At 45.2% G+C, this 18,793-nt stretch overlaps 1 protein-coding gene across 1 annotated transcript in view; it reads left to right on the top strand.

Annotated features, from left to right (window-relative positions):
• The window catches only part of LOC128570999 (voltage-dependent N-type calcium channel subunit alpha-1B-like), an 81,057-nt gene that overhangs the window by 48,093 nt on the left and 14,171 nt on the right, over positions 1–18,793 (top strand). Inside the window, 3 exon segments of the mRNA XM_053570703.1 lie at positions 2,318–2,380; positions 6,003–6,806; positions 7,717–7,934. Coding sequence (XP_053426678.1) covers positions 2,318–2,380; positions 6,003–6,806; positions 7,717–7,934 — 1,085 coding nt within the window.

Genomic DNA, 18,793 nt, shown 5'->3' with positions numbered 1-18,793 from the left:
CTCACTCTCAGACTCGCACACACACGGACACACACAGACACACTGACTCTCAGACTCACACACATGGATGCACACAGACACACTGACTCACTCACACATGGGCACACACGTAGACACACTGACTCACTCTCAGACTTGCACAGACACGGACGCACACATAGACTTACTCACACATGGACACACATATAGACTTACTCACTCTCAGATTCATACTCTCGCGGACACACACATAGACACACTGACTCAGACTCACACACATGGATGCACTGACTCACTCTCAGACTCACACACACACAGATGCACACATAGACACACTGACTCAGACTCAGACTTACACTCATGGATGCACACATAGACACACAAACTCTCTCACACATGGATGCACACATAGACACACTGACTCACTCTCAGACTCGCACACACATGGACACACACATAGACACACTGACTCAGACTCAGACTTACACTCATGGATGCACACATAGACACACAAACTCTCTCACACATGGATGCACACATAGACACACTGACTCACTCTCAGACTCGCACACACATGGACACACACATAGACACACTGACTCACTCTCAGACTTACACTCATGGATGCACACATAGACACACAAACTCTCTCACACATGGATGCACACATAGACACACTGACTCACTCTCAGACTCGCACACACATGGACACACACATAGACACACTGACTCAGACTCAGACTTACACTCATGGATGCACACATAGACACACAAACTCTCTCACACATGGATGCACACATAGACACACTGACTCACTCTCAGACTTACACTCATGGATGCACACATAGACACACAAACTCTCTCACACATGGATGCACACATAGACACACTGACTCACTCTCAGACTCGCACACACATGGACACACACATAGACACACTGCCTCACTCTCAAACTCACTCACATATGGACGCGCACATAGACACACAGACTCATACATGGATGCACACATAGACACGCAGACTCACTCTCAGACTCACACAATAGGGTCCCTTGTGGTTGAACCAGACTGACAGACTCACACACAGACACACACACTCACTCAAAGACTCACACGCACACAGACTCACACACAGACTCAACCTCAAACTGCCACACACACAGTAACTCACACATATAGTCTCACAGATTCACACACAGGCTGAGACACATACTGACACCCTCACATACAGACTCACACACAAACTTAAGCACAGGCTTACTCAGACTCACACACAGACTCTCACCCTTACACACAGAATCACACATGTTGACACACGCGTATTTCCACTCAGAGTCATATCTCTCACACATACTCATATACTCACAATGTCACACATTTGCTGATAGTCATACTCATGATCTTATATACATTAAGATGCTCATACCTGCACTTAGAATCTTACATACTCTCACACATTTTCACACAATCTTACACACTCAGTTTCTCACACTCACTGGTACAAGCCTGTTGACACCCGGAGCCTGTGGGCAGGTGAGCTGCTTCGAGCTCCTTGTAAATGTGGAAAGAGCCTGGCCTTGAGCAAGCGCAGATAGAAACCTCCCTGGCCTTGACTGGCCCAGGGAAGTTAGCGTGAAGGGAAATGGCTATAAAGAGGTCTTGGTTTCTTTTTCTTGGTATTGTGAAAACATCTAGAAGTCACTTGCAAATGGGTGGAGTGACTCCCAAAGGGAAGGTGGTTGGTGATGTAACCTGATTGATCCCTGGAAGGTCTTTCAAAACTGGAAGCACCTGTATTACAGCCTGGGCGCCAAGAGGCTGCAGTGGGCAGCATGCTGCTAGCACTCCCTAGGAAGGCAGGGTAGTCCAGCAGTACCTCAGGGACTCAGTGCCCTGCCTCTGGCACCAGCCTACTCTGCTCCTTCTCGAAGGCCAGGAGATTGTGTGGTCAGCCTGCCCGGGTCTACAGCAGTGTGGGGAGGGCTCTTTGGAATTGAAGAAGCATTGCTGGCTCTTTTCAACCCACTGTCCTCCCAGGGGCAGTGTGCATTCTGACAGTGTGCATGGTGGATGGCCCCCGAGATAACAGCTTCTTATCTTCTAGCTATCATGATTTTTGCTGTGTTCACATTTGAGCACACTTGGGATTGGTTCTCAACTACTCTTTTACCCCGAGGTCTCGGCTGATGTCTCCTGATGGACGCATACCCGGCCTCCAGCACAGGTGCACGTGGCAGCCTGTGCCTGCATGGATGCAGCTCGTGGGTGTTGCTAGTGTCTCTCAGGACTTTCTCTCTGGTTTTCTCACTTCTGTTTTGTTTTGTTTTTTGCATGTGCAGTTTTGTAAAGCAAACTCGAGTTACTGTATCTCGCAGCTCATCTGTCTCCAGCATAAACTCACTGTGAGTTGCTCTGCTATGATATTCCATCCATGGCTTCATGAAAAATACATGCAAACACCTTCCCTCCACTCCTAATTCTGCTTCCCCACCTCAAATCATTTGCTTTGTGGGGCAGCTCCAGGAAATACTTCTGTAGCCTGGGCAGGGAAAGGTGGGCTCGCTCCCTCACACCCCCAGGTCCTGCTTACAGGGTCACACTTCTGTGAGCTTAGCCCCTCTTCCTTTCATTCCTGGTCTCTTGTCTTTTTATCTGCTGTCTGGTTGTGTGCAGTCTTGCTGGTGTTTTAAGCATATCTGCTTTTCCTTGGTGCCATGGGCTCAGGTGTCCTTGTGTTCCCATGAAGCAGGCCCTATGGGAAAGGATACCAGAGAGGGTTCTTTATGGGCTCTCTGGAGACATTCATGGGCCCCCAGCCCTCTTACTTGGGAAGGAACATGTCTGTGATCCTCAGGAAGTCCTTGTACTGGAGAAAAGTAGAACAGCTGTCCATGAGTAAAACTATGGTCGACTAGTCAGAGCCCAAGTAAGAGCCTTCAAAACCTCTAGGGGAACAGCAGCCCTACTGGCCTACCTGTCTTTGGGCAGCTCCTTCTGGGAAGTGCTTACAGGTGGTTGTCTCTATGGGATTCCTCTTGAAGGTAAGGTTAGGCCCTGCAGGTAAGGGGTCCCTGAAGTGACCAGGTGTGTTCTCTGCACACTGGCGGTGGTGAGGCTTCTGCTGTCCCTGCCTCAAGCTTCCTTGTAGGCAGTCAGCATAGAGCTGGGTTCAGGCTTCCCATGAGAATTGATTATCTCTAGCTAGCTGATGTCTTATGGGGTAAGAAAGCACATTGCATTCTAAATAACTAATCCACATTGAGGAATAAGATGCAGATGTTGGTACTGATGGTGTTACAGCTAGACTGCTTTACACTGTCAGCAGGTCTATCTGATCTCAACCTAGAGACCTCAATTCAGGGCTGCAGAGAATTGAGCTCTTTTCTGAGTCCTGCCAACATCCATAGCACCTGGGGTGAGTATGGCTGAGCTGTCCTTCATGGAACAGCTGGGTTGTGCCTACAAGCTAGGGCCATTATGGGAGCTGGTTCTCTGTGTGATTTCTAAAACAGCCCTTTTAAATAAGGACTTTGCCTGTATGTCAGTGCAGTTTATGTGGCAAGCTGAGCAAGGGCAGAGACATCGACCAGAGTAAGTGCAGGCTAACTCAGATACCAGCAAGGAGAAATTGGGTACACAGATTCAGACTTAGGGGACATATCCAGAGAGGAACTCAGTGGTACTGGCTGAGTTGTAAGCAGATGCAGATAGTCTCTGTGACAGCAGGGCCCAGAGTGGCAGATCAGAAGGAGCAGGCTGGGCAGAGGAACTGCACTGGGGCCAAAGTGGGTGGGTGGGCAGTGGCCCTTGCACAGGCTGCTTAGTGTCTCACTCTGGGTAGTCACGAGTGAGACCGGTTAGCCCAGTAGCACCCTTCAGTCCAAAGACAGCTTGGCCTCTCTGGGTACTTCAGCTTGTTCCTAGGAGAGAAAGAACCACGTCTGAGGGCCAGTACAGGGCAGAGTTGTGCAGTCAGCAGCCCATCCCCACCTGCACACACAGACCTGAGTGCCCAGCTTCTGTGTGTCTCTCATCTTATTGCCTGTCTTTTCTGACAGAGAACTATGATGCCGGTCACTAAGATGGTGGCTTCATCTGAACAGGCTGAACCGCTGCTGACCAAATGGCTTAGAGTGCAGGCCCATTTAGGGCTGCTGGACTGATTGAGAAGCTTAAGGCGGTGACCAACCATCAGCCCTCACAGGGCTCCTGTGCCTGCTGACTGCCCCTCATGTCTGTCTTTCACTTTACACGTTCAGCATTATTGAGACTCGAGTCTCCCTGGGGGCAGGTGGGTCCTCGGTGGGCCTGTCTCAGGGTACCCTTGGGAGTTGGGCAGCACAGCTTCCACACTGGGGCATAGGTGAGGGCCGTGGGCAGCAGCCAAAATGTGGGTTGGAGGTGGGCCCTGTGGGCAGTCCTGCTTGGCCCCTGCCTGAGCTTTTGCTTTCATACTTATAACCCCTGGGAACTGCTCATCACACTGCAGCTAGACTTCTGCAAAGGGACAGGACTTCTTGTCAGCTAACTTGGATGGGCTGGAACTGGGCTTTTCCCATGCCTGGCCATCTGTGTCTGCGGATCAGAGTTGTGCTTAGCAGCTCAGGACCTGGAACTGGTGGCTAGCTTGGGCCTAGCTTAGGCTGTACCTGCATCTGTGCTGTTAGAGCAGGTGTTGTCAGGAGAAGATTCACATCTCCTTTTGATGCTTTTGGCCCTTTGCCCTTGCATGTGTCTGATCCTGGATCTCTCAGCAACTCACTGTGGGACCCTCAGCAAGTCATGTCCTTTCTCTAGACTCAGTATCTTCAGTGACATGGGACAAGGGTAGCACCTGACTCTTGGGGGGGTTGTAATGGCTGAAGGAAGTGGGCACTGAGCCCAGAGTACTGTGTGGCTGTTTTAAAGAAATAGATGCCATGGCCATCAGCATTGGTGGTGCTACTGCCACTGCCAAGGCCATCCAGAAGCCTCCAGAGGCTGAAGGATCAGACTCTGGCCCCAGATGAGGTTTTTGGTTGGCAAAGTAGGGCTGGAATCACCTACTTTGGTGGTCTTATTCATCAAAGAGCCCATAATGCAAAGGGCTTCCCATGTACCCTGGGTTGTGGAGTCCCATGTGTGACAGGTGGACAGGGGAGGTGTCTGGGCCTTTGAAGCTGAGGATGGGTCAAGGCCTTTGGTAGCCAATGCAGTGAGGGTTGAGTCTGGACCACCAGCCACCTCTGGTGCTGGTGGACACTAAGGGCTGTGTTCTGGCTCTGCTCCTGGTGGAGGGAAGGGCTGTCCATGGAGCCAAGAGAGAGGAGGACATGGTGACCACAGAGGGGCTGTCTCTGGCCCCAGACCTGACTTCTGGGCTCCTGGGTATGCAGCCAATTGTCATTTGCCTGGCTGGGGCTGACCCTTTGGGGAGTAAGGCTCTGTTCAGATGCCCCCTCTGTTCCATTGGCCCTGCATCAGTGTCACCCTCTTTCCCTGATCCCTTGCAGAGACTCTTTCTCCTGGCTGGTAGCTTTGCTCCTGAGGAGAGGTAGCCATGTGTCTAGCCCCTCCACTGGAGCAGAGGCAGCTCCTCTCCCTTAGTCCTGCCCATTTCTGTGAGGCCCTTCTCTCCAGAGCTTGGCCTTGCCTTGCTGGCCAGCTGCCCACTGGCCCCTGAAGCCTTTCTACCAAGCCTTGCTGGAGTCTAGCATTTCTAACGCCCTGCACTCCTTGACCTCCAGGCCCTGCCCAGTCCTGGGGACCCCCCAGCATCCTCCTGACATGTGGGTGCAGTCACAGTCTGCAGCCTGAGGGACGCTGTGGGGGCAGGGCCCTGAATTCCATCCCCCACCTCCCCTGTGATCCTTTCTGCTTCCACCATAAGGGGTCTTGAGGGTTACTATAGGCCCTGCTCCTCTCCTTCTTCCTGCGCCCACTCTGCCATCCCTCCATTGCTGTGTGTCCATCTGTGGCTTCCCCACGACAGAGGTGGGCTGGGCGCCGGCAGGGCCCAGCTCACCGCCCATCTTCCCGCAGCAGGCAGCAGAACTCCGCCAAGGCACACTCGGTGTGGGAGCAGCGGGCCAGCCAGCTGAGGCTGCAGAACCTGAGAGCCAGCTGCAAGGCGCTGTACAGCGAGCTGGACCCCGAGGAGCGGCTGCGCTTCGCCACCACTCGTCACTTGCGGCCCGACAAGAAGACACACCTGGACCGGCCGCTGGTTGTGGAGCCGGGCCGGGATGGCCCGCGGGCACCCCCAAGGGGCAAGGCCCGACCCGAGGCCACAGAGGCCACCGAGGGCGCCGACCCGCCGCGCAGGCACCACCGGCACCGAGACAGGGACAAGGCCCCTGCGGCGGCCTCCGGGGCAGGGGAACCGGACAGAGTGGACGCCCCGAGGGCGGACAGCGGGGAGCCCAGTGCCCGTGAGGAGCGTGTGCGGCCCCACCGCAGCCACAGCAAGGAAGCCGCGGGCCCTCCGGAGGCGCGGGGCGAGTGTGGCCGGGGGCCTGGCCCCGAGGGCGGCCGGCGCCACCACTGGCGCGGCTCCCCGGAGGAGGCGGCCGACAGGGAGCCCCGGCGCCACCGCGCGCACCGGCACGCGTGCGACCAGGGCAAGGAGGGCGCCGCACCCACGGCCAAGGGCGACGGGCGCTCGCGACACCGGGATGGCCCCCGGGCCGGCCCCCCGGAAGCGGGGAGTGGGGAGGAGCCAGCGCGGCGGCACCGGGTGCGGCACAAGGCGCTTCCCGTGCAGGACGCTGCCACGAAGGAGGCCGCTGAGAAGGAGGTCGAGGTCGCCCAAGTGGACAAGGAGAAGGAGCTCCGGAACCACCAGCCCAAGCGAGTGAGCAGTCAGGGGTGGGCCTGGGGGAGAGGTCCACGGGGTCAGGAGCGGGAGCTCTCCTGCCCTGCAGGGTGACTCCTGAGATGCTTGCGGCTGCTTGGCAGGAGTATCTGGCTTTGTTTGAAGGCACACTTAAGGCAAAAAGGTCTGGGGGGAACTGCTGAGACTGGTTTGGGATACACTGACTTTGGAGCAACAAAGTGGCCTATTAAGAAGAGAGATGGGGCCCACTGTGGAAGGAGAAGCAGGAGCGCCTGAGAAGGCTGTCAGGCTAGAGTGCCAGTGCAGACCCCCCACCTCCCTTCAGGTAGCCAGGTCTGCTCCCTGGCTGGGGAGAGCCTGAGATAGCAGCAGCCTGCCAGTGGACACCAGCCGTCTCAGGCTTGCTGACTGGCAGCCAGAACATTTCACTTGGATTGCAGCACAGATTAGCCCAGCTCCAGGCTGTTTGTATATACAGAGCTCCTGGACTGAGCCTTCTGCCCAGTGGGGCACCTGGTGGCGGGTGGCTGGTTAGGGAGAGGTCTTACTCCAGACATCTTCACTCTCCACACAATTCTGTTGGTATGCATGAGGGCAGTCCAGAAACTATCCAGCTAGGCAGGTCCGTGTTTTCTGTACTGCGTGGCTGAATACTTTCTGGACAGACTTTGCTTTCTGGACATACTTTGCCAGCTGTGCCAGCTCTGTACCCAGGGCTTACAGATGTCAGCCTCATCCCTACCTTTCAAATCTAAAGACACAGCGATGTACACAGGATGATAACAACGATGCAAAAAAGCCAGAGTAGAAGAGGAGATACTCAGAAATGTACTTGGTCTAGAGAGGGGTTTAAGGAACTGGGTTTTGTAGAATGAATAGGAGTTTGGAGCAGTGCCAGATTCTGATGTACATTTTTGGTTGCAGGGAGCTGCACTGTGACCTGGAGGCCAGTGGGACAATGGGTGTGGGCCCTGTGCACACACTGCCTAGCACCTGTCTCCAGAAGGTGGAGGAGCAACCAGAGGATGCAGATAATCAATGAAATGTCACTCGGATGGGCAGTCACCCCTCAGACCCAAGCACCACTGTACACATCCCAGTGACTCTGACGGGCCCTCCTGGGGAGACAACCGTGGTTCCCCGTGAGTATCTCCCTATACTGGTAGGGCAGGGTCCACCTTGTGCAGGTCCAGCTATCCCCATGCCTCCTGCTTGGCATCTAGTTGGGTACACAGAGTGCCTCTGACTCGTTCTCCAGCTACAGAGAAAGTCCTTTGCTGTCAGCATCTGTCACTTGTTATCCCTTTGACTTCTAGTGCCCCAGAATAACTAAGGGTAAGCTCCATTCTCCTTCCCTCAAAAATATTTGCAAGTTGCCAGCTAAGTGCCAGGCATTGTTTTAGAGTGTCAGGAACACAGGAGGAGGGAAGATAGACCACAAAGTGGTCACAATTCTTTTTAGTTGCTGAGAAGCTGCTAAAGAGTATGGCTGTAGCCTTGCCTGGTAGGTGAGGAGGAGAAGATTCTCAGTAGCCCTTCTTCCAGCTATTCACATGCCTGTATAGCCCCTACCCTGAAGTTTCTCTCAGGCCTTTGCACGGTTTCTGTCTTTCTTCTTGCTCTCTAACGTGCCCTGAGGGCACGTGTGAATGAGATGTCCTTTCTGGGCCTGTACAATGGCTCATACCTGCAACCCCAGCACTCTGGGAGGACGAGATGGGAGGATCACTTGAGTTCAGGAGTTTGAGACCATCCTGAGCAAGAGTGATACCTCATCTCTACTAAAATTAGATGGGAGGCTGAGGCAGTATCTCTTGAACCCAAGAGGTTGCTGGGAGCTGTAACGACACCACTGCATCATAGCCTGGGCAACAGACTGAGACTCTGTTTCCATTAAAAAAAAAATAGCCTTTTCTGTCTTCAAGTCAATGTAGTAGGCAGAGACCTGAAGGCAACAGTCACAGCTACTCACACAGTGGACACAGTGCATGGTCATTTCATGAGCATCCAAGAGGAGCTGTCCCCTCTAAGTACAAAGGAAACATTCCAACTGGGTAGGAGAGAGGCTATAGTAGCAGGATTCACACTGAGTGCCAGATGAAGCATTTAGTTCTCAAGCAGATGGGGTAAACCCAGTCAGGTGCCTCCACACACACACACACATGTTTGCAGATGCACTGGCACAATGAGACACATGTGCCTGTTGTCTCTTACTCAGGGGCTCTCGCCTGGGCCTGTGGACCAGTGCATGATCCCAGGCATAACCAAGGATGGCCACAGGCTCTAGCTGCTCCATCTTCCCTTTTTGTTTGCGTCCTTAATCCATTGTCTGGGTTACTTCCTTTGGGCACAAGAGTCTTTGTCTTTCCTGCTGCCTTCTCTGATTCTCTCTGGATTAGCTTGAGGGCCAGCCCGGGTCTCCACCTGGCTTCTATCCACAGGAATCCAGATGTGACCCCTGCCCACTTTCTCTATTTCTTTTCCACCACCCTTACTGGTAACCACTGATCTTTTACTATCTCCATATATTTGCCTTTTCCAGAATGTCATAGGATTGGAATCAAATAGTATGTAGCTTTTTCAGATGGGCTTCTTTCACTTGCCAGTATGCTTGTTCTTCTGTCTTTTTGTGGCTTGATAGCTCTTTTTTTTTTTTTTAGCATTGAGTTAATATTTTGTTGTCTGGATGTACCATAGTTTGTTTACTCATTTATCTATTGAAGGACATCTTGATTGCTTCCAGTTTTCAGCTATTATGAATAAAATTGCTATAAATATTTATGTTCAAGTTTATTTGTGGACCTAAGTTTTCAGCTCACATATGTAAATCCCTAAGTGCATGACAGTTGGGTTGTATGGTAAAACTGTATTTCTCTTTATAAGAAACTGACAGACTTTCTCTGAAGTGTCTGCACCATTTTGTATTTTCACCGGTGATAAATAAGATTTCCCATCATTCCATATCCTCGCCAATACTGGGTGTCAGTGTTTTGGGTTTTAGCTGTTCTAATTAGGCATGTAGTAGTATCTTGTTTAATGTGAGATTCCATGCTACATATGTGCATCTTTTCATATGCTTGCCACCTGTTATGATCCTCTTTGATGAGGTTCCTATTCAGATCTTTTGTCCATCTGGTTGTTTATTTTCTAATTGTTGAGTTTTAAGAGTTTTTTGTATGTTTTGGATGCAAATCTTTTAGCATATATGTGTTCTTGAAGGATATTTTCCTAGTTTGTGACCTGCGTTTTCATTCTCATGATGTCTGGTATTTGGTTGTTAATGTTGAGGAATGTGGTTTAATCTGGTCTGTGTTATTACGTCTGCTCGAAGCAGAAATCAAGGCTTTTTATATGATATTTATATAATAATAATGTATCCTGCTGAATGCTCATATTGTTTATTAGTTTTAATGTTGATTCTCTTTGTTTTCTGCAAGTATATTATCAAAAGAAATCTACAAATATAGTTCTAACTCTTCCTTTCTAAGTCTCAGGTCTCTCATTATTTTTTGGTCTGATTTTACTGTCAGATAACAATGGAGTTTTAGTGGCTTTGCTTGTGCTATTTCTGCCTACATTAAGTGAGATTCTGGTTTGGGGCCTGAAGAGTATATATGTGTATGTAAAATCATGTTATGGTAACCATTCATTCCTAGTTCAGTAAGTGTTTTTATCTGGAGTAGATGTTAAATTTTGTTGAAGACCCTTTCAGCATCCATAGAGAGCATGTCTTTTCTCTCTTAAAATATAGAGGTTTATAGTAATTAATTTCCCAATATAAAACTATCTTTATAATCAGAATAAACCCAATTTGGTTTATTGATGTCATATTTATTTTTAGTGTGCTGTTGGATTCCATTTAATATTTTATGTAGGATTTGGGGTTGACTTTTTTTTTTTTAGAGACAGAGTTTCACTTTGTCACCCTCAGTAGAGTGCTATGGCATCACAGCTCACAGCAACCTCCAGCTCTTGGGCTTAGGCGATTCTCTTGCCTCAGTCTCTCGAGTAGCTGGGACTACAGGCGCCCACCACAATGCCCAGCTATTTCCCAGCTATTTTTTTTGTTGTTGTTGTTGCAGTTTGACTGGGGCCAGGTTTGAACCCGCCACCCTCGGTAGATGGGGCTGGCGCCCTACTCACAGAGCCACAGGCGCTGCCCTTGGGTTGATATTTTTAAGTGAGATATGTTCATTAGCTTTCTTATATTGCACTCAAATATCGTAATGTTTAGAAATCAATCCCATATAGTTATCTCTTGCTTAACTTCACTGCTCCATTCCTAAAAATCAAATGTTCTGAATAGGAATCTCATTTTCATAATTTAAAATGGTAAAAAGTTATAATGGGTTACATGTTAACTAAAAATCCCCAATGTAAATTATAATTAAAGCACTGTTAAACAACGAAAAGTAACAAACTATCATACTAGGACATAACATGTTTAGCATATTTTTTCCTGATCCCCAATTAAAGTACCTGTTAATAAACCATTACTTGGACACCTCATTTATTAAAACTTAGGGTTTTCAAAAACATCCACACATGATTCTGATAATCTACCAACTGAATTTGGAAGCTTGCCTGAGGATTTTTCCCACATTATTTTGTTAAAAACATTATACTGAGTTTTGAGGTTGTATACATTTTTCCTACATAAGCATTAGCCAAAAAGTCCATCATTGCAAAAGAGATTTATATGCTTTGAAATTTAGAGCTGTAATGAGAGATATACACTATATGTGTTTTCCTGAAGTAGGGACATTATAAAACTTGAAGGCAGTCTACTGGGAAATCTCACCTGAGGAGTTAGTCTGTGAGATGTTCATGTTCTTGGCTCATAAAAAGAAGTAGGATGTTTTCTTCCTGTGCTCTGGAGTAGTTCAGGTAGCATTGGAATTATTTGGGTTTTAGATATTTGGTAGAATTCCCTTGTGTTCTTAAAAATTATTGATTTGATCTAGGTTTCCCAGTTTATTTATATAGAAGTGTGAGTGGCTTCAGTTTTGTTTTTAGTTTCTCTCTGTTTCAGTGCATTTTCTCCCTTGTCATTTTTATCCTTTGTGTTTTCCTTTTCTTAAAAAAAGTGAACTATTCATTTATATACTTTTTTCATAAAAAGAAAGCCAGCCTTTAAATTTATTAGTACTACTGTGGTCTTGTTGTTAAAATCATTACTTCCCTTTATTGTTATTATTATTTCCCTCTAGCTTTCTGTTGTTTTACTTTGATGTTCATTTTCTAGCTTCTTGAGTTGGATATTTTATTTTATTATTGATTAAAGTTATGAATTTGCCTGATTACTAATTTAATTGTAGATTACAATTCTGATTTGGCTTCTTTTATCAAACTTTAAAAGAAAAGTTTTCTTTTTTTTTTTTGGCTGGGGCCGGGTTTGAACCCGCCACCTCCAGTATATGGGGCAGGCGCCCTACTCCTTGAGCCACAGGCACCACCCAAAAGAAAAGTTTTAGAAGTAATTTTGGCATATATTTCCTCTAGGTATACGTTTGTGGATTCTTTGGGATTTTGTATGTGGATAATAAGGTCATCTGCAAATGAACAGTTTTGGTTTTGTCTATTTCCACATGTGCCTTTGTTCCCCTCCCTTCCATAGGGCATATCTGGGGCCAGCTGTGGGGAGTGACGTCCCGCCTTAGGGGGCATGCAGTTTCCCACCTAAGTTTTTGGGTGTTTTTTTTTTTCTGCTAAATTGAACATTTATTTATTTATTTTTAATTAATATTAAATCAGCTGTGTACATTAGTGCGATCATAGGGCACCATACACTGGTTTTATAAACAGTTTGACACATTTTCATCACACTGGTTAACATAGCCTTCCTGACATTTTCTCAGTTATTGTATTAGGACAATTATATTCTACATTTACTAAGTTTCACATGTACCCTTGTAAGATGCACCCATGTGGGATTACACCTGCAGGGCATCTTACATGGGTGTTGTTTTTGTAGGTGTTCTTTACCAACTAGAAGAAGTTCCTCTTTATTCCTGACTTTTTTTTTTTGAGAGTTTTTTATACATTTGATATGGCCATGTTTTGTTTTTTCCTTTTTTTTCCTGTGAGTAAGGTAGTTTGTATTGATTGGTGTTCAGATATCAAACCAGCCTGAACCCTGGGATAAACCCTACTGGTTATTTGTGTATAATTTTTCCTGTATATTGCTGAATTCTATTTACTAATATTTAGTTAGGAGTTTTGCTGCTATATTCATGATGGATATTGGTTTGTAATTTTCTTTTTTGTGCTGTCTTTGGTTTTAGTATCAGAGTAATACTGATTTATAAAATGGTTTGAATTGTCTTTGTCCGATTTTGGAATCAGAGTAATATTGGATTCCTAAAATGTTCTGAGTTGAATGGAATTGTTCCTTCTGTTTTTTTGGAGGAGATGCTGTTGAACTCATGTTAATTCTTCTTTAAATGTTTGGTAGAATTTGCCAATGAAACATTTCTTTTTTGAAAGTTTTAAGCTACAAATTCACTTTTCTTAATAGGTATAGATAGGGCTGTTGGGTGAGTTGTGCCCAGTAGTCTGTGCTTTTTGAGGAACTGGTCCATTTAATTTATCTAATTTATGTGCATAGTTTGTAATATTTTGTTAATGTCCTTTTGATGTCAGCATGATCTGTAGTGGCAGCTGCTGCCTCATTTCTGATATTGGTAATTTGTTGCCCTTTCTCTTTTATCTTTGTCAGACTTGCTAGAATTTTTTTAATTTTACTGATCGTTTCAAAGAACCAGATTTTCTCTACTGTTTTTCTGTTTTTCAGTTTCTTTTGATTTCTTTTCCTTACTGCTCTCCTCTTTCTGTTTGCTTTGGGCTTAAAACTCCTTTTTAGTTTCTAAAGGTGGGAGCTTAGATTTGACTCTTTTCTTCTTTTCTATTGCAAACATTTAGTTCCATGAGTATCCCTCTTGGCATTGCTTCAATTGCGTCCCACAGGTTTTCATATTATATATTTTCACTACTGTTCACTTCCACTTAAAAAAAATTTCCCTTGGGACTTCTTTTTGTCTCTTGGATTATTTAGAAGCATGTTGTTTGGTTTCTAAGCATTTGGGGGGATTTTCCTGTTTTTCTGTTATTGACTTTTAGTTTGATGATTACTTTGTGGTCAGTGAACACATCCTGTATTATTTTATTTCTTTTAGTTTGTTGAGGTCTGTTTCATGGCTAGGGCATGTCTTGATCTGTGTTCTGTTGAGTGTTTGGGAAGAGTGTGCGTTCCACATTAACTGGACACAGCGACAGTGAGGCGCTCTTGGCTGGTGGTGTTACTGGTGTCTGTGTGTGCTCACTTTCTGTCTTGATCTGTCAGTTGTTGTGAAGGGGTGTTCAGGTCTCCAGCTATGAAGGTGGTTTTATCTATTTCCCTTAAGTTTTGTTTCATGTATTTACAGTTCTGCTGTTGGGTGCATACACATTTAAGGTTTCTGTATCTTCTTGGTGGATCAGCCCTTTAATCATTGTATAATATCTTTCTCTGTACCTTGTAGTTTTCTTTGATCTGAAGTCTGTCTGATATAAATATTCTTTCAATTAATGTTTGCATGGTCTGTTTTTAAACTTAATTTCAACCTCGCTATTGAGATATATTTGAAGTGAGTTTCTTTTCTTTCTTTCCTTTTTTTTTTTTTTTTTGTTCTTGTTGCAGTTGTCATTGTTGTTTAGCTGGCCCAGGCCAGGTTCAAACCTGCCAGCCTGGGTGTATGTGGCTGGCACCCTACCCACTGAGCTATAGGCGCTGCCCAGAAGTGAGTTTCTTATAGATAGGATAGTAGATCATGTTTTTAATCCACTCTGTCACTTTCATTTTTATTTCACACATTTAGACCACTTACATATTATTTGTTTGTTTATTTACTTCACTAATAGGGCCTCACTGTGTTGCCTATGCTGGAGTAGTGATCACTGCTTACTGTAGCTTCAAACTTCTAGGCTCAGGCGATCTTCCCACTTCAGCGTCCAGAGTACCTGGGACTGTGGGAGCATACCACCATGCCCAGCTAATTTTTTCTTTTTTTTCTTCCTTTTAGAGATAGGGGTCTCACTATGTAACCCAGGCTAGTCACAGACTCCTGGCCTCAAGTGATTTTCCTGCTTCAGCCTCCCAAGTAGCTGACATTATAGGTGCCCACCACTGTGCCCAGCTACTGTTTCCATTTAATGTAATTATTGATATATTAGAGCTTACGTCTGCTATTTTATTTCTTGTTTTCCATTTCTCTAGTTTCCTTTACTTCTCTTCATGTGGGTTACTTGAACATATTTTACAGTTCTATTTTAATTTATCTATAGTATTTTTGAGTGTATCTCTCTTATAGGTTTTTTAGTTGTTGCCCTAGGTGTTACATTTTATATACATAATTTACCCTACATAGTGGTGTTGTCATTTTAGCAGTTCACATGAAATATAAAAACTTCACCTCTCTTTACATCTCTTTTCTGCCCCCATTTATAATATAAATGTCTTAAATTTTTCCTCTGCATACAATGAGAACCACTTCAGAGTGTGTTATAATTTTTGCTTCAGTTGTCAAACATAACTCATAATTATAAAACTCAAGAGAAGAAAAGTGTGTTGTATTTACCCATATTTTTACTCCTGTTATTCTTTTTTCCTTTCTGCTATTCCAATATTTCTTCTTTCATAATTTATTTTCTGTTTAGAGGATTTTCTTGTAGACATTCTTTTAGGGTAGGTCTGCAGGTTACAGATTCTTTTAGTTTTCCTTCATCCGAGAGTATCTTGATTTTCCCTTCATTCCTGAAGGATATTTTCATTGGGTATAGATTTCTGGGTTGACAGTTCTTTTTTTTTCAGCCCTTGAAGAAAACGTGTGCCTCTTCCTTCTGACCTCCATGGTTTCTGATGAGAAATCCACTGTCATTCGAATTGTTTTCTTCCTATAGGTAAGATGTTGTTTCTCTCTCACTGCTTTCAAGGTTTTTTTCTTTGTCTTTATATTTCAGAATTTGATTATGATGTGTTTTGGTGTGAGTTTCTTTAAGTTTATCCTGTTTGGGGTTCACTCAACTTCTTGAATCTGAAAGTTTATGTCTTTTGCCAAATATGGAAAGTTTTCATCTTTTATTTCTTTGAATAATACTTCTTCATCTTTGCCCCTTTCTCTTTTTGTTCAAGGACTCTGATGAAGTGAATGTTAGATCTTTTGTTACAGAAAAGATGAATACAGGCCCCTGAGATTCTTCACTTTTTTCAGTCTATTTTCTCTCTGTTGTTCATATTGGATAATTTCTATTGTTCTATCTTCCAGTTCACTGATTCTTCCCTCTGTGCCCTCCATTCTGCTGTTGAGCCTATCTAATGAGTTTTTAATTTCAGTTATTGTGTTTTGTGTTCCAAAGTTTCCATTTGGTTCTTCATATCTTCTGTTTCTTTGCTGAGATTTTCTATTTTTCATTTGTTTTAAGTGTGTTTTTAATTATCTGTTAAGCATTTTTATGATGGCTGCTTTAAAAATCTTTGTCAGTTAATTCTAACATTTATATCACCTTGGTGTCTTGTGATTGTCTTTCTCATTTAAGTGGAGATTTTCCTGGTTCTTGGTGTGACGAGTGAATTTTGATTGAAACCTAGATACTTTGGTATTATGTTGTAAGTCTCTGAGTCTTGTTTAAATCCCCTGCTTTAGCTGGTCTGCTGTGCTTTCACTGCAGCAAGGGCAGTGTTGGGAGTTGCCTGATTATTGCTGGATGGGGTGGATGAATTTGACCTCCATCGACACTGGGTGGTAGAGAGGTCTTTGTTACCATTGGGCTCCCCAGGATGCCACTCTCTCAGTTGGACAGTGAGAGGTAGAAGTGCCTTGTTACTGCCACCAGTGTGGCTGCCACCCACATAGCAGGGTTGGCCTCATTCCCTCCAGGTAGTGGAGAGGGTGCTGGCTTTCCACTTGGATGTGCTGTCCTAAGTAGGGAAAAGATGGGTCATTAATGCTGGTTGCTCCCCACAAGGCCCTCTGGCATTGTGTAGGTCAGGGTCTTGCTATCACAGGGCAGGAATAGAAGTCCCTGCTCCCTTGAGACCAGAGACTTGGCTTTCCTGAGACCACCTCATTACAAATGGTGAGGGTGGAATTCTAGGCTCTGCACTCAGTCTCTGTTGAGGTAAGTGGAGTTTGCAGTGTCCCTGTGGAGCTTGGCTGTGGTGCCATGGTCATTGTCTATGAGTGCTCTGTCTTGCTAGCTTTCCCCTTCGTAGTCCATTCACTAAGGAGATCTGATTTTGTTGTTGTTGTTGCAGTTTGGCCGGGGCTGGGTTTGAACCAGCTATCCTCGGTATATGGGGGCAGCGCTCTACCCACTGAGCCACAGGCGCTACCCAAGAGAGCTGATTTTTTTTTTTTTTTTACTTTTACAAATTTGTGCTTGTTGGCATTTCTGAGTTGCCAGCTTCTCTGGCACCAAGTTGAGGGTGTATGGGGCATAAAAGAAAACAAAGAAAAGAAAAACTTTCTGTTGCATTGTTCCTCAGGTCCCAAGGTCCCTGGCCAATCTGCCGCCTTCTTTCCACCTTTCAGAACTTTCTCATATTTGCCTTGTATGTGATATCCAAAAATCTTATACAGAGTAGCACCCTTGCCCAAGGGTTCACATTCCTAGGTTTCAGTTACCTGAGGTCCACTGCAATCTGAAAATGGCCATTATTAAGTAAAATGAGGGTTACTTGAGCACAAGCACTATGATACCATTTCAGCTTACACAATAGCTAATGACTAGAGGTGATTGGGGGCAGAATGGAGTACGATGGCATGAGATTTCATCATACTACTTAGAACAGTGGGCAATATAAAACTTGTAAATTGTTTATTTCTGTAATTTTCCATTTATATCACAGTGCCTATGATTCACCTCACTTGATCCTATTTCATAGGCATTTTATCATCTTACATCATCATAAGAAGGATGAGAATAATACAATGAGATATTTTGACAGAGACCACATTTGCATAGTTTTTATTACAGGATATTGTTATAATTTTATTATAAATTGATATTAACCTCTTACTGTGCCTAATTTATAAGTTAAACTTTATCATATGTATGTATATATAGGAAAAAACAGTATTTTGAGGGTTCAGTACTATCTAAGATTTTGGTCATGCACTGGGGGTCTTGGAATGTAGTCCCCAAGGGTAAATGGGGATGACTGTATTTGCTGTGCTTAGCAGAGTGGATGAGGCAGTACTGTTGTCTTCAGAAGCTGAAGTCTTGAGTTAATTTTTACATGTAATGTGAGATAAGGATTGAAAGGGTTTTTTTCCCCCCTCTAATGGATGTCCAATCATTCCATTACCATTTTTTTAAAGCATTATCATTTTTCCATTTTATTATTTTTGGTACTTTTGTCAAAAATCAATTGATAAGTATTTTATTTCAGGAAAAAATTCTGAGATTATTGTTACAATTGTTACTGTTGTATAGCATTCCAGTTCTTTTTTAAAAATTCTGCACAGTAGAGGGCAGCGCCTGTGACTCAGTGAGTGGGGTGCCGGCCCCATATGCAGAGGGTGGCGGGTTCAAACCCAGCCCCGGCCAAACTTCAACAACAAAAAAAAATAGCCGGGCGTTGTGGCGGGCGCCTGTAGTCCCAGCTGCTCAGAAGGCTGAGGCAAGAGAATCGCTTAAGCCCAAGAGTTAGAGGTTGCTGTGAGCCATGTGACGCCACGGCACTCTACCCAAGGGCGGTACAGTGAGACTCTGTCTCTACAAAAAAAAAAAAAAAATTCTGCACAGTAGATATTATTATTGCTTTGACATGATAGAGACCATGTTTATTTAGATTTGCCAGTTTTAGATTTCTCACTGCTCTTTGGCTTACCTTTTAGTCTTACAGCTCAAACCTCCATTTGCTATGATTCTCTTTCTTCCTAAAGTTCAGACAGTCCTGTGTGACCTGACACGTGCACTCCCGAAAATGCCTTGCACTAGAAATCGTAGAGGTGTAGGAAGA

The sequence above is a fragment of the Nycticebus coucang genome, chromosome 18, assembly GCF_027406575.1.
Source record: "Nycticebus coucang isolate mNycCou1 chromosome 18, mNycCou1.pri, whole genome shotgun sequence".
NCBI classification, from domain to species: Eukaryota; Metazoa; Chordata; class Mammalia; order Primates; family Lorisidae; genus Nycticebus; species Nycticebus coucang.
Note: the sequence above shows the minus strand (reverse complement) of the source record. Positions and strands in the feature narration are given on the sequence as shown.